Source organism: Saccopteryx bilineata, chromosome 2 (genome assembly GCF_036850765.1).
Source record: "Saccopteryx bilineata isolate mSacBil1 chromosome 2, mSacBil1_pri_phased_curated, whole genome shotgun sequence".
Classification (NCBI taxonomy): Eukaryota; Metazoa; Chordata; class Mammalia; order Chiroptera; family Emballonuridae; genus Saccopteryx; species Saccopteryx bilineata.
Window position 1 is genome coordinate 170,155,022 of NC_089491.1, and position 24,807 is coordinate 170,179,828.

General features: G+C 46.3%; 2 protein-coding genes and 1 pseudogene across 6 annotated transcripts in view; 1 reads left to right on the forward strand and 2 right to left on the reverse strand.

The window, feature by feature from the left end:
- Positions 1-2,789: 2,789 nt before the first annotated feature.
- LOC136323038 (heterogeneous nuclear ribonucleoprotein M-like) lies at positions 2,790-12,644 on the forward strand (annotated as a pseudogene).
- A 2,877-nt stretch (positions 12,645-15,521) lies between these two features.
- RPS26 (ribosomal protein S26) lies at positions 15,522-17,337 on the reverse strand. Its single transcript, XM_066258456.1, has 4 exons — positions 17,144-17,337; positions 16,715-16,892; positions 15,948-16,078; positions 15,522-15,607 (listed from the first exon to the last, which is right to left on the reverse strand). Exons 1-4 carry the CDS (start codon positions 17,183-17,185, stop codon positions 15,572-15,574), a joined length of 387 nt encoding a protein of 128 aa, XP_066114553.1. The 5' UTR covers positions 17,186-17,337; the 3' UTR covers positions 15,522-15,571.
- Positions 17,338-20,024: 2,687 nt separating this feature from the next.
- IKZF4 (IKAROS family zinc finger 4) overlaps positions 20,025-24,807 on the reverse strand; it is a 41,091-nt gene continuing 36,308 nt past the window's right edge. For all 5 annotated transcript variants that reach the window (XM_066258454.1, XM_066258453.1, XM_066258452.1 and 2 more), the window contains 2 exons: positions 24,271-24,402; positions 20,025-23,682 (listed from right to left, as the gene is read on the reverse strand). In XM_066258454.1, coding sequence (XP_066114551.1) covers positions 22,922-23,682; positions 24,271-24,402 — 893 coding nt within the window. In that variant the 3' untranslated portion in view covers positions 20,025-22,921. The remainder of the gene's footprint in view (positions 23,683-24,270; positions 24,403-24,807) is intronic.

Sequence of the window (24,807 nt, forward strand, 5' to 3'; positions counted from 1 at the left end):
AATGAACAACTAAGAAGCCCCAAAGAAGAATTGATGCTTCTCATCTCTCTCCCTTCCTGTCTGTCTGTTTCTATCTGTACCTCTCTCTGTCTCTGTTACAAAAAAACAAAAAACAAAATAAACACATTCTCCCATGTGATGTGCACAACGTGTTAATAAACTTGTTTGGGTTTTTTTAAAAATAAACTTTTTTTTTTTTTTGTATTTTTCTGAAGCTGGAAACGGGGAGAGACAGTCAGACAGACTCCTGCATGCGCCTGACCGGGATCCACCTGGCACGCCCACCAGGGGTGACGCTCTGCCCACCAAGGGGCGATGCTCTGCCGCGACCAGAGCCACTCTAGCACCTGGGGCAGTGGCCAAGGAGCCATCCCCAGCGCCCGGGCCATCTTTGCTCCAATGGAGCCTCGGCTGAGGGAGGGGAAGAGAGAGACAGAGAGGAAGGAGGGGGGTGGAGAAGCAAATGGGCGCTTCTCCTATGTGCCCTGGCCGGGAATCGAACCCGGGTCCCCCGCACGCCAGGCCGATGTTCTACTGCTGAGCCAACCGGCCAGGGCCCGACCTTGGAATTTTGAATATGGGTCCTCTGCATCCCAGTCTAATGCTTTTATACACTGCCACCGCCTGGTCAGGCACTATTTTTATTTTTATTTATTTTATTGAATTTATTGGGGTAACACTGGTTAACAAAACTATACACATTTCAGGTGCATCATTCTATAATAGATCATCTCTACACTGTATCTGTGGTCACCACCCCAAGTCAAGTCTTCTTCCCATGACTGTTTTTATAACTGGCAATTTATGCTAATTAATCCTTTTCACTTTTTTTTAATTTTTTAAGTGAGAGCAGGGGAGATAGACTTCCGCATATTCCCAGAACCAGGATCCACCCAGCAACCCCCATCAGGGACTGATGTTCAAATCAACCAAGTTATCCACAGTGCCCCAGGCCCACACTAAAACCGGTTGAGCCACTGGCTAAAGGAAGGGGAGAGAAGCAAGCATGGTCCTTTCTCATGTGCGTTCTGATAGGGATCAAACATCTGTGTGCCAGGCCAATGCTCTATGCATTGAGCCAACAGGCCAGGGCTCCTTGTCACCTTTTTTACTCATTTCCTCACCCCTCCTCCCATCTGGCAACCATCAATTTGTTCTCTGTATCTATGAGTTTGTTTTGTTTGTTTATTTATTTTACTTTTTAGATTTCACATATATGTAAAATAATGATATATTTTTCCCCTGTCTAATTATTTCACTTAGTATAATATCCTCTAGGTCCATCTATGTTGTTGTAAATGGTAAGGTTTCAGATATTTTTATGTCTGAGTAATATTGTATTGTATATATGTACCACTGTTTGTTGTTTTCTTTAAGTGAGAGGAGGGAAGATAGTGAGGCAGACTTCTACATGCACCTTGACTAGGATCTACCTGGGAACCCCATCTGGGGCCAATGCTCGAGTACCAAGCTATTTTCAGTGCCTGAGGTCCACACGCTCCAAAGGACCTATTGTCAGTGCCTGGGGCCATGCTTGAACCAATCAAGTCACTGGCTATGGGTAGGGAAGGAGGGAAGAAGGGGGAAAGGAAAGGGAAGAGAAGCAGATGGTTGCTTCTCCTGTGTGCCTTGACTGGGAATCAAACCCAGAACGTCCATACACCAGGCTGATGCTCTATCCACTGAGCCACCAGCCAGGGCCTATGTACCAACTCTTCTTTTTTTTTTTTTTAATTTTTTAGAGAGGAGAGAGAGACAGAGAGGGAGAGAGAGGAGAGAGAGACAGAGAGAGAGAAGGGAGGAGGAGCTGGAAGCATCAACTCCCATATGTGCCTTGACCAGGCAAGCCCAGGGTTTCGAACCGGCAACCTCAGCATTTCCAGGTCAATGCTTTATCCACTGCGCCACCACAGGTCAGGCCACCACCTCTTCTTTATCCATCCATGTCTTGGCTACTGTAAATAATCCTGCAATGAACTGAGAGGGTGCATATATCTTTTTTTTTTTTTTTTTTTTTTTTTTTTTTTTTACAGAGACAGAGAGTCAGAGAGAGGTATAGATAGGGACAGACAGACAGACAGGAACAGAGAGAGATGAGAAGCATCAATCATCATTTTTCGTTGCAACACCTTAGTTGTTCATTGATTGCTTTCTCATATGTGCCTTGAATGCGGGCCTTCAGCAGATCGAGTGACCCCTTGCTAGAGCCAGCGACCTTGTGTCCAAGCTGGTGAGCTTTTGCTCAAACCAGATGAGCCGCGCACAAGCTGACGACCTTGGGGTCTCAAACCTGGGTCCTCCGCATCCCAGTCGAATGCTCTATCCACTGCGCCACCACCTGGTCAGGCTCATGAAATCATCTTTAACCTATCAGAGTAGACGGTAGTTAGTGCTTTATACTGGAGAAAAAGATTTGTTTTCCCAAGGGAAATGGGAAGGGGATTCTGTATTCCTTTTAGTACTTTTTAAAATTTTATTTATTTTAGAGAGGAGAGAGAGTAAGAGAGAGAGGAGGAGCAGGAAGCATTAACTCCCATATGTGCCTTGACCAGACAAGTACAGGGTTTTGAACCGGCGACCTCAGCATTCCAGGTCGACGCTTTATCCATTGCACCTCCAAAGGCCAGGTTGGGATTCTGTATTCCTAATCCCCACACCAATTTCACTCCTCTCCTGGTATTCTTCACCTCCATTCCAGTGCTTCTGAACTTCTCTCACCTTACTGCCTTCCCAGATAGCACCATATTTTAGAAATGATGAGTGCACCCAAAGTCCACTCATGGGAGCAAATGGTTGCAGGGGTCAAAGTGGCTGCAGAGATGGGGGAGACGGAGGCCAAAATGGAGGTGAGAATGGCAACAGGGCTCCCAGCCTAAAGATGGAGAACAACCTACTCAGAACGAGAAGAGGAAGGAGAAAAACATAAAAAGAGGAGGCAATTGCTTTGAGCCATATACCAATCCAACCAAAAGATTCAGAGCCTTCATTACAAACCTACCTTTTGATGTGAGATGGCAATCACTCAAAGAGCTGGTTAAAGAAAAAATTGGTGCCTGACCTGTGGCGGCCGAGTGGATAAAACGTCGACCTGGAATGCTGAGATCACCAATTTGAAACCTGGGGCTTACCTGGTCAGGGCACATACAGGAAGCAACTATTATGAGTTGATGCTTTCTACTTCTCCTCTCTCTCTCTCTCTCTCTCTCTCTCTCTCTCTCTCTCTCTCCTTCTCCTCTCTAAAAATCAATAAATAAAATTTAAAAAAAGAAAAAGAAATCATGACCTGTGGTGGCACAATGGATAAAGTGTTGACCTGGAATGCTGGGGTCACCAGTTCAAATTCCTGGGCTTGTCTGGTCAAGGCACATATGGGAGTTGATACTTCCTGCTCCTCTCTCCTCTCTTTCTCTCTCTCCCTCTCTCTCTCTCTCAAAATGAATAAATAAAATATTTTTTTAAAAAAGAAAACATGTGAAGCTCTTAATGCAGGGGTCCCCAAACTTTTTACACAGGGGGCCAGTTCACTGTCCCTCAGATCATTGGAGGGCCAGACTATAAAAAAAACTATGAACAAATCCCTATGCACACTGCACATATCTTATTTTAAATTAAAAAAAAAAAACAAAACGGGAACAAATATAATAATTAAAATAAAGAACAAGTAAATTTAAATCAACCAACTGACCAGTATTTCAATGGGAACTATGATCCTCTCACTGACCACCAATGAAAGAGGTGCCCCTTCCGGAAGTGCAGCGGGGGCCAGATAAATGGCCTCAGGGGGCCACATGTGGCCCGCGGGCCGTAGTTTGGGGACCCCTGTCTTAATGGATGCTGAAGGAAAGTCAAGGGGAGGTGCCCTTGTTGAATTTAAGATGGAAGAGAGCGTTGAAAAAGCTGACGAAGTTCTAAACAAGTATAGTCTGAGTGGAAGACCACTGAAAATCAAAGAAGATCCTTATGTTGAAGATGCTAGGAGAGCAATGCCAAAGGTGATGGCTACGACTGGTGGGATGGTATGGGACTAGCTGGCCCAGGAATGATTAATATCCTAGCCAGTATCCTAAATAATCCTAACATCCCAAATGAGATTATCCATGCATTACAGGCTGGAAGACTTGCAAACACAGTATTGGTAGCAAATTTGGATTATAAAGTTGACTGGAAGAAACTGAAGGAAATTGTTAATATGGCTGGTGTGGTGGTCTGGACAGACATTCTTGAGGATAAAGATGGAAAAGACATGGAATAGGCCCGGTTAATTCTGAACAGTTGTTTGAAACTGTCCAAGCTATATCTATGTTTAATGGCCAACTATATACTATTTGATAGACCAATAATGAATGAGAGGCCTTACCAAAGGGAGATTGGTTTCCCTTCTGAGTGTCCACAATAATTTCCCCAAGGACATGGTGGTATTGGCATGGGGTTAGGACACAGTTTATCAATGCCAATCATCTCAATAAAGACACTAGCCTGGGGAACATAGGACCCACAGGAATGGGAATGGAAGGCTTAGGATTTGGAATAAATAAAATGGGAGGCATGGAAGGACCCTTTGCTGGTGGTATAGAAAACATGAGTTGACTTGGATCTGGGATGAACATGGGCAGGATAAATGGTGCAGGTGAAGGCAGTGTCCCCGGGATTGAGAAGATGGACCCCAGCATTGACTGTGCTGGTGGTGCTGATATGGAGTACACAGGTATAGGCCTGGGCATGGCATGGATCATGAAGGTTCTGAGACTGAAGCACAAGCCTGGTCATTGGCCTCTGGCAACAAGCACATAGGCCCACTGGACCTCAAACTTGTGGCTGCACCCGTCCACTCTGTGGGTCAGACTAGTGAGCACATGCGCTCTGGTGTGACATGTATATGGGTCCTGCCATTGTGCTTATGGGCTTGAGCATGGAGCACATAGTGCCAGCAGGCATATCCAGTGGCCTGCTAGCAGTTTCTAGTGCATGGGCCTGGAGAGTGCGTGGGTCCCGCCATGAGCCCCATCTTGGGTGCTGGCATTGAGTGCATGGGTCTGTCCATGGGTGGTGGTGGCTGTGCCAGCCTTAACTGTGCCATCGAGATGGAACATGGCAACTTTGAAGGAAACTTCACAGGTTCCTTTGGTGGAGCTGGAATCCGTGTTCCTTGGAGTGGCCAGGATGATCCGCCAGATACTTGTGAGAAATATTCCATTTGATATTACATGGAAGACACTAAGGGGCAAATTCAATGAAAGTGGCCATGTGCTGTATGCTGATATCAAGATGGAGCATGAGGCCTGACCTGTGGTGGTGCAGTGGATAGAGCATCCTCCTGGAATGCTGAGGTTGCCAGTTTCAAACCTGGGCCAGTTTGAAATATGTGCCCAGTCAAGGCACATATGCAAAACAACTATGAATTGATGCTTCCTGCTCCTCCCCCAACCCCCATCCCTGCCTTCCTCTCTCCAAAATCAATCAATAAAATCTTAAATTTAAAAAAAAAAAGGCCCTGGTTGGTTGGCTTAGTGGTAGAGTGACAGCCCAACAGCCCAGCATGCGGAAATTCCAGGTTCAATTCCCAGTCAGGGCACACAGGAGAGGTGACCATCTGCTTCTCCACCCCTCTCCTTCCCCTTCTCTCTCTTTCTCTTTCTTCCTCTCCTGCAGCCATGGCTTGATTGGTTCGAGCACATCGGCCCTGGGCACCGAGGATGGCTCTGTGGAGCCTCTGCCTCAGGTGCTAAAAATGGCTCAGTTGCAAGTATCAGCCCCAGACAGGGTTTGCCGGTGGATCCTGATCTTGGTGCATGTGGGAGTCTGTCTCACTATCTCCCTTCTCTCACTTAAAAAAGAAATATAACAAATGTGTCAGTGGTAGGAAATGGCCTGTCTTGTCCAAGGCAGTCTGCTCTATGGTGGGAGTCCACTGTGGATTTGAGAGGCATTGTTTTCAAAGTGTAGCTTCTTTGCTTCCTCAAGTTTCAGCATTTTCTACCCATGAGCTCATTTAAAATTATGTTTGTTACTTTACACACATAAGCTTCTTCCCTGCAACCCTAATCCTGCTTCCATCTAAAGGGGGCACTTTCTGGGGCACCTACAGCTAGGGTGGAACTTGATGGGAAATGGGAATAATGGCCATGCCTTGCTTGTTCCCTAGACAAGGTTCCCAACAGACAGCCTGTACCACCTTCACTGGGGACAAGCAGGTGGGCTCATGGTTTCCAGTGACGATGATCTGGGATAGGAGAGAATCTCTTACCTAGAAGACAAGAAAGACTGAGCAGGAAAGGTTTGGCTATGGGTCTCAAGGGTCAATCTGTGGCTAATGGCTTAAAGACATCTGCTTGGGGGTACATTGGAAGAATTCCCAGATTTATCTATGAGCCAAAAATGAAGCACATTTTGTAGGATGTTTGAATACATGACCTTCACGAAACAGTTCTTAGAAAAACAATCATATAGCAGACTCCCACTGCTTTCCTTCTTCTGAGGGATAAGGGTAAAAAATGACAATTTCTGGCCCTGGCCAGTTGGCTCAGTGGTAGAGCGTCGGCCCAGCGTGTGGAAGTCCCAGGTTCAATTTCCGGTCAGGGCACACAGGAGAAGCGACCATCTGCTTCTCTACCCTTCCCCCTCTACTTTCTCTCTATCTTGCTCTTCCCCTCCCACAGCCGAGGCTCCATTGGAGCAAAGTTGGCCCGGGCGCTGGGGATGGCTCCATGGCCTCCACCTCAGGCACTAGAATGGCTCCAGTTGCAACGGAGCAACGGCCCAGATAGGCAGAGCATCGCCTCCTGGTGAGCATGTGGGTGGATCCTGGTCGGGCACACGCGGAAGTCTGTCTCTCTGCCTTCCTGCTTCTCACTTCAGAAAAATTAAAAAAAAAATTACAATTTCTAACAGGTATGCCTGACTGGTGGTTGTGCAGTGGATAGAGTTGACTTGGGATGCTGAGGTCCCAAGCTGAAATTCCCAAGGTCACTGGCTTGAACCCAAAGGTCACTGGCTTAAAACCCAAGGTTGCTGGCTTGAGCCCAAGGTTGCTGGCTTCAGCAAGGGGTCACTGGCTTGGCTGGACTCCCCAGTCAAGGCATATATGAGAAGCAATCAAAGAACAACTAAGGTGTTGCAACTAGGAGTTGATGCTTCTCATTTCTCTCCTTTCCTGTCTCTCTTCCTTCCTGCCTTTCTTTCTCTCTCTCTCTCTTAAAAAAAAAATTATAACAGGTATGATTTCAGAAATTTTACAGCTCTGGTCAGTTGGCTCAGTGGTCAAGCATCAGCCCAGCATGTGGAAGTCGCAGGTTTGATTCCTGGTCAAGGCACACAGGAGAAGTGCCCATCTGCTTCTCCACCCCTTCCCCCTTTCTCTCTCTCTCTCTTTCCCTCCCATAGCCATGGCTCAACTGGTTCGAGCAAGTTTGGCCCAGGGTGCTGAGGATAGCTCCATGGCCTCACCTCAGGTGCTAAAATAGCTTGGTTGTGGAGCAACAGCCTCAGAAAGGCAGATCATCATATGGTAGGGAGCTTGCCAGGTCAAGGCACATGCAGGAGTCTGTCTCTCTGCCTCCCTGCCTCTCACTTAAGAAAAAAAAGAAAAAAAAGAAATTTTACTAAAGGTGTGGTAACAGAGGCCAAATAAATATGGAAATCAATCCATGTCTTTGAGTAAGAAGTGATTCACTCCAGAGATATATTTTGCCTCAAACTTAAGGCAATAAGTACTCTGATTAGAGAAGTGTGCATGCCCTGGCCGGTTGGCTCAGCGGTAGAGCGTCGGCCTAGCGTGCGGAGGACCCGGGTTCGATTCCCGGCCAGGGCACACAGGAGAAGCGCCCATTTGCTTCTCCACCCCTCCGCCGCGCCTTCCTCTCTGTCTCTCTCTTCCCCTCCCACAGCCAAGGCTCCATTGGAGCAAGGATGGCCCGGGCGCTGGGGATGGCTCTGTGGCCTCTGCCTCAGGCGCTAGAGTGGCTCTGGTCGCAACATGGCGACGCCCAGGATGGGCAGAGCATCGCCCCCTGGTGGGCAGAGCATCGCCCCTGGTGGGCGTGCCGGGTGGATCCCGGTCGGGTGCATGCGGGAGTCTGTCTGACTGTCTCTCCCTGTTTCTAGCTTCAGAAAAATGCAAAAAAAAAAAAAAAAAAAAAAAAAGAGAAAGAGAAGTGTGCATGAGGTTGAAAGCAGTGGTTTCCACTTGGTCACACATCAGAAGAAAAGGGAAAGGGGAGCTTTTTAGAAGCACAGATTCCTAAACCCCATGCTGGACAGCTAGGAATCTGTATTTTATTTTGGTTTTTTTTTTAGCGCTATTCAGAAAATTTTTATTGGCGACAAGTTGAAGAACATCTGCTTTGAGAAAAGAAGACGGCTTGACCTGTGGTAGCACATTGGATAAAACATAGACCTGGAACGCTGAGGTCGCTGGTTCAAATCCCTGGACTTGCCTGGTCAAGGCTCATATGGGAGTTGATGCTTCCTGCTCCTCCTCCCCTTCTCTCTCTATAAAAATGAATAAATAAAATCTAAAAAAAAAAAAAAGAAGAAGAAGAAAAAGAAAAAGACAAACCTGACCAGGTGGTGGCGCAGCAGATAGAGTGTCGGCCTGGGTTGCAGGGGACTCAGGTTTGAAACCCTGAGGTCTCTGGCTTAAGAGTGAGTTCGCTGGCTTGAGCATGGGATTGTAACATGACCCCTGGTCACTGGCTTGAAGCCCAAGGTCGCTGCCTTGAGCAAGGGGTCACTGGCTCATCTGGATCCCCCTGGTCAAGGCATATATGAGAAAGCAATCAATGAACAACTAAGGTGCCACAACTATGAGTTGTTTCTCATCTCTCCCTTCCTGTCAGTCTGTACCTATCTGTCCCTCTCTCTCTCCTGTCACATTCTCTCTCTCTCTCTCTTAAAAAAAAAAAAAATAGACAAACCCAGGTGATCAAGATGCAGTGGAGCCTGACCTGTGGTGGCACAGCGGATAAAGCGTTGACCTGGAAATGCTGAGGTCACCGGTTCGAAACCCTGGGCTTGCCTGGTCAAGGCACATATGGGAGTTGATGCTTCCAGCTCCTCCCCCTTCTCTCTCTCTTCTCTCTTCCTCTCTGTCTTTCTCTCTCCCTCTCTCTCTCCTCTCTAAAAATGAATAAATAAAAAATTAAAAAATTAAAAAAAAAAAAAGATGCAGTGGAGCATTTATACATGTTCAGAAAGACTGAAAGAATGCTTAAGACTATACACCAGTGGTCCCCAACCCCCGGACCACAGACCGGTACTGGTCCGTGGGCCATTTGGTACCGATCCGCAGAGAAAGAATAAATAACTTACATTATTTCCGTTTTATTTATATTTAAGTCTGAACGATGTTTTATTTTTTAAAAATGACCAGATTCCGGCCCTGGCCGGTTGGCTCAGTGGTAGAGCTTCGGCCTGACGTGCAGAAGTCCCGGGTTCAATTCCTGGCCAGAGCACACAGGAGAAGTGCCCATCTGCTTCTCCACCCCTCCCTGTCTCCTTCCTCTCTGTCTCTCTCTTCCCTTCCCGCAGCAGCCGAGGCTCCATTGGAGCAAAGATGGCCTGGGCGCTGGGGATGGCTCCTTGGCCTCTGCCCCAGGCGCTAGAGTGGCTCTGGTCGCAACAGAGCGAGGCCCCGGAGGGGCAGAGCATCGCCCCCTGGTGGGAGTGCCGGGTGGATCCCGGTCGGGCGCATGCGGGGAGTCTGTCTGACTGTCTCTCCCTGTTTCCAGCTTCAGAAAAATACAAAAAAAAAAAAAAAAAAAAAGACCAGATTCCCTCTGTTACATCGTCTAAGACTCACTCTTGACGCTTGTCTCGGTCATGTGATACATTTATCCGTCCCACCCTAAAGGCTGGTCTGTGAAAATATTTTCTGACATTAAACTGGTCCATGGCCCAAAAAAGGTTAGGGACCACTGCTATACACCACTATAGACCCTGAGGACGCAGAGAGAGAGACTACCCTGGGTACATACTTTCTATCCCACTGTGCTCAAAATGATAGTGGTGGGACCTACCACCCCCACCTCCCAATTGGTAGAGGTGCCTTCAGAGTCTTTAACAACAGAGATGTGGCAGAAAAAGAGGACGAAGGAAACGTGAAAAAGTAAATTTTTTCTGATTGTCACCCTCCAGACTTCAGATAATTTGGGGATGACAGGAGGAAGACCGATTTGGGTGAGTAACCTCAGCCCCTACTGTGATAACAACAAAAGGTGTCTGGTAGAGCTGGAGCCTAACCACTGTGCATATTGCAAACAAGAAAGACAATGAAAAAGAGAGTGCCCCCACCATCTTCAGGGAGGGAAGGAAAGGGAAGCTTCTAATTTTTTGCAATTATCCCAGATAGAAAATGACGATCACTGCGGTCTGGGGGCCTCCTCTTTTGGCTCCAAAAGGTAATGTTTTGATCTTCCATGAGGAGCCCCAGGTTACTCTGAATATAGAAGTTGAGAAAGCTGAATTTTTTTATTAGGTACTAGAGCCAGTTATCCTGTTCCTACTACCTGTAAAGGCCCTCCTCTCCAAGAGGGAGTGTAATATGAAAGGAATGGCAGAGCTTTGGCTGGTTAGCTCAGTCGGTTAAGAACATCATCCAGAAACAATAAGGTTGTGAGTTCAATCCCTGGTCAGGGCACACATGGGAAACAACCAACAAGTGCATGACTGAGTGGAACCACAGATGAATGCTTCCCTTCCCTCTTCCCCTCTCCATCTCTCTAAAAAATAAAAATAAAAAATAAATAAAATTTAGCCCTAGCTGGATAGCTGGGTCAGCTGGAGCATCCTTTTGGAGCACAGTTGCCAGTTTGATTCCCTGGTCAGGACACATACAGGAGCAGCTTGATGTTGCTGTCTCTCTGCCTGCCTTTCTCAAAAAAATAAATTAACTAGCGTGGGGCGGTGGCACAGTGGATAGAATGTCAGCTTGGGATTCAGAGGACCCAAGTTTGAAACCCTGAAGTTACCTGTTTGAGCGCAGGCTCACCAGCTTGAGTGTGGGGTTGCTAGCTTGAAGCCCAAGGTCACTGGCTTGAGCAAGGTGCCACTGGCTCAGCTGTAGCCCCCTGGTCAAAGCACATATGAGAAAGCAATCAATAAACAACTAAAGGCGCTGCTATGAAGAATTGTTGCTTCTCATCTCTCTTCCTTTCTGTCTGTCTGTCCCTCTCTGTCTCTCTCACTAAAAATAGAAAATAAACAAATAAATAAAATAAAAATTAAAAAATTTTACTGATTGATTTGAGAGAGAGAGAGAGAGAGAATGGGAGAGAGAGGAGAAACGTGATCTGTTCCCATATGTGCCTGGACCAGGAATGGAACCGGCAAAGTCTATGCATTGGGAAGATACTCTAACCAACAGAGGCATCCGGCCAGGGCTATTTTAACATTTTTAAATTAAATTATGGAAGCTCAGAAATAGTAACTTATCAAAAAGTCACAAATCTACTTACTGCATGGTAGAGGGAGTCAGAAAAGAAAAAAAAGGGTTCAAACTCAAGTTTAACTCCAAAGCTTAGCTAATTGCTGCATTATACTGCCCCTTATGGTAATCACTGGGTAATAAAATTGATGAGGTCTGACTTCCTGCCTGTGACATTATCTTTTTCATTTATTTTAATTAATTAATTAATTTTTGTGACTGAGACAGAGAGAGGGACAAACAGGGACAGACAGGAAGAGAAAGAGATGAGAAGCATCAATTCTTCATTGTGGCACATTAGTTGTTCCTTGATTGCTTTCTCATATGTGCCTTGACTGGGGGCAGGAGGGTGGGCTACAGTGGAGTGAGTGACCCCTTGCTCAAGCCAGCGGCCTTTGGCTCAAGCCAGCAACCATGAGGTCACATCTATGATCCCATGTTCAAACCATCAACCCCGTGCTCAAGCTGGCAACCTCAGGGTTTTGAACCTGGGTCCTCTGCATCCCAGTCCTACGCTCTATCCACTGCGTCATCGCCTAGTCAGGCCTTTCATTTTATTTTAAGAAAAAAAAATTTAGTGTTTATTGTATTGATTTGAGAGAGAGAGAGGGGAAGAGAAAGAGACAGGAACATTGATCTGTTCCTGTATATGCCTTGATGGTGATTGAACCAGCAACCTCTGTGCTTTGGAACAATGCTCCAACCAAGGGAGCTATTCGACTAGGGCAGGCCTTTTATTATTTTAAGTGAGAGGGGGTAGATAGAGTCCTGAATGCACCCGACCAGGATCCACCCAGTGACTCCCTTCTGGGACTGCTGCTCTGTCCATCTGGAGCAGATGCTCAAAATGAAGCTATTTTTAGGTCCTGAAGTGGAGGCTTCCCAGAGCCATCCTCAGAGCCTGGGGCCAAAGCACTCAAATCAATAGAGCCATGACTGCAGAAGGGAAGAGAGAGAAGGGGGGGGGGGGGGGGAGAAGCAGATGGTAGCTCAACTGTGAACGGCCCCAGATGGGCAGAGAATCGGTGGGTGCACTCGTCAGGGCACATGTGTCAGTCTCTGTATCTCCCCTCCTCTCTTAAAAAAAAAGATGGAGAATGGAAAGTTTAAGGCGTGTGCTGTGGTTAGGTTTGAGCCACCAAAGATGACTGAGAAGCTTGCCAGATCATGAATGGGATGAAGCTGAGTGGCCGAGATTGACGTTTGATTAGATAAAAATGCTTAAGCAGTTGCCTTATTTTTTTAAATTTTAATTTGTGTAAGACTTTTTTTTCAGAGACAGAGAGAAGGTCAGAGAGAGGGATAGACAGGGACAGACAGGAACGGAGAAATAAGAAGCATCAATCATCAGTTTTTCATTGCGACACTTTAGTTGTTCATTGATTGCTTTCTCATATGTGCCTTGACCATGGGGCTGCAGCAGACCGAGTAACCCCTTGCTCAAGCCAGCGACCTTGGGTCCAAGCTGGTGAGCTTTGCTCAAACCAGATGAGCCCGTGCTCAAGCTGGCGACCTGTCTCGAAACTGGGTCCTCCGCATCCCAGTCCGATGCTCTATCCACTGCGCCACCACCTGGTTAGGCAATATGTGTAAGACTTTACTTATTTTGTGTGACAGAGACAGAGAGAGACAAAGAGAAGGACAGATAGGGACAGACAGGCAGAGAGATGAAGAGCATTAACTCTTTGTTGTGATACCTTAGTTGTTCATTGATTGCTTTCTCACATGTGCCTTGATGGGGGTGGGGTGGGGGTACAGCAGACTGAGTGACCTCTTGCTTGAGCCAGAAACCTTGGACTCAAGCTGGTGAGGCTTGCTCAAACCAGATGAGCCCTCATTCAAGCCAGTGACCTCAGGGTCTCAAACCTGGGTCCTCCTCCTCCTAGTCCAATGCTGCATCCACTATGCCACTGCCTGGCCGGGCTAGCAGTTGCCTTTTTAAATATTGATACCAGATCTCTTAATTTCTATTTTTCTTAAGCATTTTAATCCATTTGCTGGATGTATAATCCCACTCTCAGGCCTCCTTTATTTTTCACCAGCTCTACTGGCCTACCCCCAACCAGAACTTGAACTTACTGATCGTACCCTTTACCATTGGACCTAATTACCCTCCCATATCCTATCTCTACTCCTTATCCTTAAGTCTATGGCCAGTCATTATAATCACTCCTTTGAGTATACTCTCAATTCTTTTGTCCCCTCTCACTTCAATGTACTCATTTGGTGAAGCCACAGCTCTGGTTTAAGTCCAATTCTCTACACTTTGGGTCTGTACCTACACAATTAAATAGTACTTCATCTCACTTGGTCTCACTTTAAATTCCTTCTAACTTCCAGTGCTGATAGGCAATCACACTACACCAGATCACATGCCTTTTCTCCTCCCAGACATCTGCTACATTCATTTTTCTCTTCAAACACCTCCTTCTCCCTATATCTTTATTCTAAGCTGATGATCTTGCCTCCTACTTCTCTGAGAAATAGAAGTAGCAAACAACGTATATGCTTTTGGACTATATAATCCATTTTCTCTCGTTATTACTGATACTGTGCCCCTATCCAAGGCCAAAACCTCTCCACTTGTGCCCTGGACTCTATCCCTTGTTTGTTCAAGGACATACATGCTGTCTCCTGTATTTCTCTCAATTTCCCCATCATTGAGAAAATGTCGATATTTCTACCATTTTATAAAATCCCTTTACCCCACTGCTTCCTTCAGCCACTACCCTATTTCCCTCCTTCTTCTGTTAAACTCCTTAAAAAAGATGTCGCCAATGTTTTCATTCTTTTTTACAATTAGTATGTTTAATAACATAGGTTAAAGACGTTCTGCCCCATTCTAATTTTTTTTTTATTTTTTTTTATTTTATTTATTCATTTTTATTAGAGAGAGAGGAAGAGATAAAGAGAGGACAGGAGGAGGAGCAGGAAGCATCAACTCCCATATGTGCCCTGACCAGGCAAGCCCAGGGTTTCGAACCGGCGACCTCAGCATTCCAGGTCGAAGTTTTACCCACTGCGCCACCACAGGTCAGGCTAATTTTTAATTTAAAAAAAATTTCCTGATTTGAAGATTTGTTGTTCCACTTATTTTTCCCATTGATTTGAGAAACATTGATTTGTTGTTCCACATATTTACGCATCCACTGGTTGATTGTTACATGCCAACTGGGGATCAACCCATAACTTTGGTGTATTGGGACAATGCTCTAACCATCTGAGGTTAGGTAACCTACACAAAGTCACACATCTCCAAATTTCAGGTGACATTTATGAGCCTCCTCAAAGGTAGACACTCTTGCTTACACTTATGTATTCTGACAAATTCAGGATTTCCCACAGCTGTTCTAGCACATGCATTGATATGTTGACCATGAGTAAATTGTGGTCAACAATTGCCATCTGGTTTTTTAGTTAAAAGCTTCTCCGATGCTCTGAAATACCCCACCCCTTCCTTGCTATCATTCTTATATATACTTCCAATTGATAACTTCCTAATTTTCAAATTCTAAGACAATGTGGCATTGTTACATTGATGAAATAATTTTATGAAGAATCCCCTTAAAAGCTCCAAGTTGGCCCTGGCCGGTTGGCTCAGTGGTGGAGCGTCAGCCTGGCGTGCAGGAGTCCCGGGTTCGATTCCCGGCCAGGGCACACAGGAGAAGCGCCCATCTGCTTCTCCACTCCTCCCCCTCTCCTTCCTCTCTGTCTCTCTCTTCCCCTCCCGCAGCCAAGGCTCCATTGGAGCAAAGTTGGACCAGGCGCTGAGGATGGCTCTCTGGCCTCTGCCTCAGGCGCTAGAATGGCTCTGATTGCAACAGAGCATCGCCCTCTGGTGGGCATGCCGGGTGGATCCCCGTCAGGCGCATGTGGGAGTCTGTCTGCCTCCCCGTTTCCAACTTCAGAAAAATACAAAAAAACAAACAAAAAAACAAAAGAAACTTGAGTTAAGGTACAGGGATAAACTCCCCTCCATGAAAGACTATGTGGCACTCCACACCTGAATGCTTCCTAAAGCCATTATATTCCGTGACATACACAACCCCCACTCTATATGGCAACAAATACACTCAACATGGTTTATAAAGTCAAATTTCCATTTTATTTTTTTCCAGAGAACTTTTCTTCAGTCGTTAAGGACTTAACTCTTTACATGGGCTTTGGTGGAGGGCGTGGGGCAGCACCCTGAAAGATATTAGAATGAAAAAGTTAAAAACGACAAACTAAAGACTTCCCCCTCAAAGAACCTGACCACTACCTTCCCATCATTAACAGTGTATTTGGGCCATAAACAGAGAAAACGGGCTGATGTGAAAGAAGACCACACTACTTAATCCAAAACAAACTCTAACAACTCTCTTATTTATAAGTGACTCTAAGCAAATGTTTTAGGTGTGGGTCCCACCTACCTTGCCAGACTTAGTTGTTCATCATAGTTATGAGATTTTAATTTGATAACACTTGGGTCCTCACGTATCTTTTGAACATCACCCCTCTGGCTTCCACATTTTTTTAAGATACTTACCGCAGGTCTAAACCGGGGTGGGGGTGTTCGGTCCTTCCGGGCTTCACGAGAACGATTCCTGACTACCTTACTGTGAATGGCACAACTCACACAGTAATGTAGTTTCACATACAGCTTGGGAAGCACGTAGGCTAAAGTGGAAAACAAATATATCAAAATGTACATAAATGTCTTGCCAGGCATACCTACAAAACATCACTCCCAAAGCAAATGTTCAGTTCCTGATGCTTAAACACATATGCAGTACTGATTCATTCTGTCACCAAAAGGACCAAATCCACATCCTAGATAAACCAAACGTCCAGTTCTTTCAGCAGCCAATTTTTTTAAGAAAAAGAAATGGCCAAAACACATCATATTGCTCCAGAAACACTTTGTAGACCAAACCAGACAGCCTCCTACTTGAAACATTCTTCCAGACACTTCACAAGGACTCAAATATTCATCAAGTCAAAAGCATGGTCACATACACTACGTTTAGTTATTGTTCCGCAAATAGGGCTGCAGAGTAAGTGCTGTAAGTGCTTTTGGGATCGCCTCTCCCCCGACCCAGAAAAAAATCACAAACCATAGCAAAGACTGTGCACTACCACACACACAAAAAAGAAAAAAACGTCTCCAACCAGACAAAGCTCAAATACGGCAAACACAACCAAGACAACGTTCTCTTTTCCCAACACGGGCCGTGACTACACGGCCTGCCCGGGAGAGCTGGGCTGGGAGGACGGTGCTACAACCCTCGCAGGTCAAGCAGGAAGTCTGCTCACCGTCAAAGACGCTCGCTTCGGAAATGTCCCGAACGGCTGCGGCTTCTACTATGTTTCGAATGACGAACTTCTTAATGGCCTTATCCTTGGGTACACACCGGGCACAGTTGGTGCAGCGAATAGGCTGCACATGGCCGCGGCCTTTTTTAGCACGACCGTTGTTCCTTCTTTTCTTGGTCTGCGTGAGAATAAAGACCATGTCCAGGAAGGAAGCACCACTGAACCAGCCCCGACCCCTCCCGGCTCCTTTCCGCACCCGCAGCCCCCAGAAAGGGGCCAGTGACCTCTCCGGCCCCGCCGCTCATGTCTCCAAGTCCAGAACAGACACACTCCGTCCACTCCTACACCACGGACTGAACTCTCAAGTCCCCTCCTCAGCCCCAAATCTGCGGCTCTCGACCCACCCCCGAGGTAGGTACCGGGACGCACCATTTCGGAAGCGAGGACACGAAAGAAGACCCGGCGCCCCATGCGGCTCTCTTATATAGGGCGAGATCCCTACGCTCACACCGAAGAAACCTCAGTTGACGAACGCCAAGAATGGCAATCCCATTCTACTTAAGTTTTCTTTATTATTCAGTGTTTTCGCTAAAATCTAGCGGGAAGGCACTTCCCAAGTTTACTTATTGACGGCACAAGCGGACCATGGGACTATTTTCCTATTGGCAGAAGAAAACTAGAGTTATACATCCGCCCCAGCAAGCACCGCGACGCCTTACCCCGGATGTAATTCTGGGCGTCATACTTATTCGGGTTTTGCGACGCTGGGTGCGGAAGTGGTCCCGCGCGAGACCACCAATCGCGCTCCCGGTTGGAGGCCGGAGGAGAAGATGTGCATGGTGGGAGTTGTAGTGCGAAGCTCGCCAAGCCTTGGCTCTAAGCAATTAGGCCGGAACCGCGCTCTGCCACTGGGAGACGCTCTCGGCCCACTTCTCTGACAGTCCTGCTCGGTTTAGGAGTGAGAAACGGAGGACCTGGGGGAAACAACATTTTGTTAACTGCTCCTTCCAATATGAGGAAAAAGAAGAAAAACAAAACAAACAAACAAAAAACCAAAAAACAACGAAGGACCAAGGACAAGTGCATCGATGCGGGGTCTGTTTCTCATTTGCCCTTTTATCCCTGGATCCTATTTGCACAGGGCCTGGCACTGTTGTGTTTTCTGAATATGAACTCATTTAACTCTCAACAAGTCTGTAAGGTAGGTACTACCATTATTATCCTCACTTTACAGATCGAAAAACAGGAATAACTGTAGGGAGGTTAAAACTGAAGTTGCCCACGGCCCTGCCGGTGGCTAAGTCGATGGAATGCCGGTATGGACTTCCTGGGTTCGATTTCTCCTCAGGGCGCACAGGAGAAGGGACCATCTGCTTCTCCTCCTCCTCCCTCTTCTCTTTTTTCACATCCTGTAGCCAGTGGCTAGATGGAGCGTGGCCCAGGGCGCGCTGAGGAGAGCTCAGTCGGAGGGCATCAGCCTCATGTGCTAAAAGTAGATGGGTACTTGAGCATCATTCAGCCCTAGAGGGGTTTGCCAGGTGGATCTCGGTCCCCAGCATGCGGGAGTCTGCAGCACGATCTCCCCACCTAAAACAGACAACAAAACAAAACAGAAAACTGAGTTTGCCCAAAGTCCCCAAGCTAGTAAGAATTGTTCTGGCTCCACAATACTATGCCGCTTCTCACCCCACCCCACCCCCGCAATGGGTGGAATAGCCTGGATCAGTGACTTAAATAATTTAGACTCAGATTCATAATAGAAATATGTATATACTGCTCACAAAAACTAGGGGATATTTATTTCAAAATGAACATGAAGCAATGCTCTAGTACTTTCAGCCTTTTGTACAGTGCCTTTTTACCAATGAAATAAGTTGTTTTGCATCTCATTTGCATAATCAAATAACTTTCTTTGACTTGTCATTTGTTTTTCTGATGTTCTTTAATAAAAAAAATCAAATGCTTTTTATTGCTTTATATTCATTTTGTCATATCCCCTAATTTTTGTGAGCAATAAATATATGCTGATCAAGCTCCACTAAAATGATTTCACCACTCAGTTGTGAATCTGGCCACTGACTGAAACACTGTTTCTTATGTACACCTCCATTTACCTCTGAAGAGCTTTCAGAAAATCGTTTTTTAGCCTTGAACAGGAGTGGCTATCCCTGTGCAGCCAACCACCCAGAGGTCTCCAAAATTGAAGAAACTAGGTTGTCAAGGGGACCTCCGAGCATTCAGACCCAAGATGGTGTAGAATGGAGACCAACTCTTTTTTCATTCTTGAATCCTTCTGGAGTCTGAATTCACCAGATTCATTTTCCCTGCAACAACCCATCATGGTATTTCCTAACCTCTAACCAGCTTTTTTGGGGTTAAATTTTATTTTTCAAAATTTAATTTGGCTTCAACACAGTCTCTTTTGGTTTTGAATTTAACATCAATGGGAAATGGCAAAAGATAGACTCTATATGAAATGCTCCAATTTTCACTGCCATACAGTCTCATGGAAACAGAAAGGCAAGCATTACCATACGGAATGGCAGTGAGGTAAGTAGGAGAACAAAAAAGGTTCAGAGTGAAGGGGACAAAATAAGTATTTAAGACAAAATCAAGTTAATGTGCCTATCTTGGCTTTTCTTGGGATTTTTATAGCCTTGAGGTTTTACTGGTTGCATTCCCTGGCATAAAGAGATGGGCACAAACCTTGGTGTCACACTCCTGGGTTCAAATCCAGGTTCTGTTACTTATTGGCTAATGAATCTTGAACAAGTTATTTATTCTCATGGGGGCTTTTATTTCTTCACAAGAAATGGTGACCATTTTTTTTGGAGGTTGTTTCTAAAATTAAATGAATATTTGGCACAGTGCTTGGCATTTATGAGTGCTCAGGAAGTGGTAACCCACCCCTGTCATTATCATCATTCATTTTACTGTAACTTGTGTCTCCCTGGATGTATAATATGTTTTGCATGAAGTAGGCACAGAACAACAAATGTTTGATAAATTTCTGCTTTGGATGGATAGGTATGCTGGGTTTTCTCCCCTATTCTGTGGGCACTCCTGGTAGGAAAATCTCTTCCACTTCTCATTCGAGGTTGAAAATTTCTCTGTAGCAGTAACTTGAATATTCTTGTTTGGTTTCCTCTCAATATTAGACTTGTTTACCTTCAAAATGTTTAGTAGTTAGTACAACATGCTGCTAGGAGGTCCCCGCCCTCCCAGTAGAAAAGCAAGGCAAAGGAGATCTGCAAAAACAACCAGGGGTGTTAAATTACTTATGTTTATTTGTAACAGACTTTCAGCCAGTACAGTACAAAACTTACAGTAGTAATCTCCGTTACACAAATATTTACTTACAATATATTACATATACAAAATGCTTTGCAATAAGTCTCAAAAGCGTGTTTAACTCCCTTGAGAAAGGGGAAAAACTCTTAAAAAAGGGGGGATGAAGGGGGCCTCAGAGGAAGAGGAGATGAAGGGATAAGGTCCAAGGAGACACCAAGCATAGGCTACAAATGAAACCCTGGGAGAGAGAGAAGAGAGGTGGTATTGCACTTGCTTCTGTGTGTTTTTTGTTGTTGTTGTTGCAGTTGTTCTTCACAACTTATGATTAAAAATATATATAATATATATATTATTTATACAAGGACAGAAGATGCCAGAAGTATTATAAAATCCCACCTGCAGCTTGGACACTGACATGAAGAAAACAAAAGTCTGGAAAACTGTCTATTTAGAATTTTTGTGTGCGTGGTGTTGATGTTTGAATATCAGTATAAAAGGAAAACACCTCTTTTCTCCATGTGGGTTTCAATATATATTTTTCTTTTTCTTTTTTTATGCAAAACAAGTTGGAAGAGAGAGCATGAGGGTGTTTAAGGTTTCAGAGCTGAAAGGCTCTAGAAAGTAGGATTTTGTACCTAAGACCCTGGTTAAAGTGCAGTGATGGTCTGGAGAGAGACAGAGTGCCCTTCTCTCCCCTCCTTAGCACCTGGTCTTGCCTTCCAGTCTCTGCTCTCATGGGCTCAGAGCATAGTCTTTCATGTTTCAGAAGGTTAGAGGTGCCAAAGCTGGCTGGGGGAAGGGGTGGTGGCACCCTAAGGCTCTGATACCCCAGAAGGAATTAGTCCTTATGAGGTGTCATCAGATACATAGCAGATGCTGAAGAGGTGGTAGGGGTAAGTCTAACAGGAAAAGGTTCAGTAATCAGAACAGTTGAGGAGAACCCCAGGTCATCTCAGCTTTGCTGCCGTCCTGAAACTAGGAGCTAGTTGCCCTGGTTGCTGTTGAGAAAAGTCTCCTCTAGACACCACTGTCCTCCCAGCTAACTCCCCCACCCTCTGTCCTTGGCAGCATCTGTTTATTGCTACATTGTCAAGAAGGAAAAATCAATCCACAATGCCCCTCCCTGACAATCTGGTTCTCTTCAGATCACGTAATGGGGTAGAAAAAGGGGGAAGAGGAGTTTTTTAGGGTCTCCTTAACCATAACAGGATAAGGTAGACTCTTCTTAGAGCCCTTGAGAGCCCCAATCCCAGGGTCAGTTCCTTAGCCAACCCTTTACTATCCCCTTAAATTATCCCTGATAGGGAGTGACAAAAGTAGGAGGCAAAGAGCCTATAAGGACATGTGGAAAGATGGAAGCGAAAAGGAGAGAGAGAGAAGGACCAAGTGTTACAACTTGTGAGGTGTTGTGTTTGGTTTTTACTTTTTTTTTTTAATATAGAAAAACAGCCTTTGGTTTGAATCTCAAGGTAGCAGAGGATGGGATGGCTGTGACTGACCTTGGGCAGGGAATTCTTATAGAAAGAGACCTCCACTTGCAGTGGAGCTATATCTCCTCCTGCCCCTTCTCATAACTAGGTTGCCCATAGAGCCAGGCTCTTTGCAGCAGCTGGGAGGACAGTGCCCTCCTGCCCTACATCTGGGAGCTGAGTGTAGAAGGGGGCAGTAATGGGTGTCCCCCTTTCAGTTGTGCCCATCCCATTCTTACTGGGATAAGAGTGGAACGGGATGAGGGGTGTATGCCCTTGCTCATCCTGGGATAATTTTTGGTTATATCCTTTTCTCCCTAAGAAGATGAATCCTGCTAAGGGGGAGAAGGCAGCATGACAGGGGTTGAGATAACCCCTTGACATCAGGCAGCAACCCACTAGTTTCTCATAGGACAGGGTCTGCAGGAGTCCCTGAGAGCCTAGGAAGGTCACTAGATTGAAGAAGTTTGACAGGTAAAAGAGGACAAGGAGAATTTTGACCCACCCCCACCCACGCCCTGGTTCCCAATTAGGCACCTGTGGCTCCCAGTGTGTCAGAGACAGAGGACTGCTGACCTGGCCTTGGCCCCTGAGAATATAAAATCAGGGCACTGCAAGGAGAGAAAAGCTGCCACTGAGGAGACTGGCAGTGTTGGGGGTTGTTCAAGAAGGGGAGAGATATATTATCACATCCTAGAGGGAGATCTTGAATGTGAGCTTTGGGGAACTCATGTTACTAGCGGGGGCATTAAGAGGACCCTCAGTACCACAGTTAGACTGGGGAGAACTTCTTTAGCCCCTTTTACTTCCAAACAAGGGAATTATTCATTTGTTAAAAAAAAGTGCAAATTGCCTAATGTGAAAGGGCACAAGAGGTATGGAGTACCAGTTTGAAGGGTCCCAGAGAGGAGGTATAATGCTACAGAGCTAAGGTAGGGCCAGAGGGAACTACTGGAATCAAAACTGAAGAATCACATAATGCAAAAGATGAGGACTTAAAACAAGAAGTCCAAGGTCTCTTAATACTAAGAGGAGCTTCCTACCCCCAGGGCTATTGGAGAAAGACAGAACAAAGAGAGAAAAATTAGGCCTAAAGTAGTTAAGGGACTGTGGGCAGGAGGGTGGGGGGAGGGCCAAGTGAATGATATAAGTTTTAAAAAACTGCAAAAGAAAAATCAACTAATTCTATTAATAAGTAACTCAGTGAGTACGCTGGGATGAAAGGTTAAGAGAAAAAGGAGAAGCATAAACACAATGACCTGTTTCATCACAATGCTTAAATTGGTCAGGGTGGAGAAGAGGTGAGAAGGATTCAGGGTCAAGTGTGAAGTTAGGTAGCCAGTGATGGGGCTACACAGCAAAACTTGGGATGTGGTGGGGACAGGGCTAGCTAGACTCCTGTATGTGGGGCAGTAGAGGGGCAGACTGAGGGGAGGGCAGTGGGTCACTAGCCCACCTTGTGCTCCCCCCGGACAATGTGGGAAGAGAACTCATACCGATCCTGGCTGTGGTAACCACAGATGTTGCACTCAAAAGGGTCTCTGAAGCCATGGCAGCCCATGTGGATAGTGAACATGACATGGTCCAAGAAGAGGATACGACAGTGCTCGCACTTGAAGGCCTTCACGGGCTCACCGCTCTCACCCACCACCCTAAGCACTTCCTTGGAGGGGCCTGGGGTGCCCCGCAGTAAGCCCTCCTGTGGCTTGGGGTCCTCTTTGGCGTAGGCAGGACTGGGCCGGCCTACCACAATGGTGGGAGGTGGCTGGGGTGGGGGACCCTGAGGGAGGGATACCACCCCCCCAACCCGATCTTCGTGGTTGCTCTCTGTATCTGTGGAGTCTTGGCAGCCATTGCTGGGGGATGCCCCAGGGTCAGTAAGGGGGCCGCGGGCCCGGTAGAGGAGGGGACCTCCATCAGCCAGGTCCTCAGGTCCCTCACCTGCTTCTCGGGATCCTGGAAGCTCTAGTCGACCAGGGAGGGGCTGCATCTGGGTATAGACAGAGCTGATGACGGGCGTGAGTTCTGAGATGCAATTGGTAGGTGGAAGGCGGAGGGGACGCAGATGCTCTGTCCCCACAAAGGCCAGGGGACCTCCAAAGCTAGGCTCTAGGCCATGGTGTGCCACCAACTCCACATCCTTCTCATAGCCACCTGAATTCACATCATAGGGGAGGTCCGAGAGGCTGAAGTGCATCTGCTTCTCGCCTGTGGAGAAGAGGCTCTCAGCAGAGCTGGCTTTGAAGAATTCCTAAGTCCCCTGGGTTTATTTCTTTTTTTCTTACCCATGAGGATGCTTATAATGTTATTTACCATTCTCCATTTAGTTTCCTTGAAGTTAGGTCCCTTGTGGGGCTACTCCCCAACTCTAGGTGATAATCTTGGAGGACTCAGTCCTTATTACTCTTTCATTACTCTCTACAAAGCTCCCAGTCCTTTGGGAGCTAATGATCAGGACTAGGTGGGGTCCACATACTTGCCTCCTCCCTCTGACTAAGGGCCCTTATCTCATCCCCAAAGACTAAAGTCCTTGCTATTCTCAAAAACTGGGAGAGCCCCCTGACACCCTCTTCTTAGACCTACCACATGAGCCCTCAACACTGACCCCTCTCCACCCTCTTGAGGTGCTTTCTCCCTCTTCACTCTGTTCCTGTTCTGGGGCTAGAGTCTGAGAACCAGACAACTTTCTTTCCTTTAGTCAAATCTCCAGACCCAACTAATGACTACTAGAGTTCACGTATAGATGAGCTGAGCTGTGGCTTAAAGCTGATGTCTCCTCTACAACTGGACTCTTACCTACAAACTTCTGGGGGGTGGAACGCTTGCGTTTGGTGAGGCTGTTGGCCAGACGATCAATGAAAGTTGGCCTTTCAGCGGATGAGTGCAGCATAGAGTCTGGCACCATCTCCAGGTCACGTATCTCATCACCTAGTGGGAGGCAAGAGGGTAGTAGCAGCTGAAGAGGGGTGGCACTGGCCTAGCAGCCTTCACTTGGAGAAAACCAGCATGTCAGTAACCAAGGAAGGTCATACTTGATGCTTGGGAAATTAGGTTTTGCAGATGACAGCTGAATAATGGCAGCATAAGAGATACTCCTGATTTCTCCCCTTGAAATTTCAACAAATTGAACAACTATAATGCAGTAAAGAAACCCCAGCTGGGCTCACAGGCATGCCTGAAAGATCTGCAAACCAAATGGACTAAAGGTGAGACGGGGTGGAAAGGGGGCTGGAAGATAAAACACATTCGTGATGGGTTTTGGAGAGGAGAGGGGACAAACCTGGAGTGACTGCATTTTTTTTTCTCTGTGGGACTATGGGGAGGAGGGAAGCT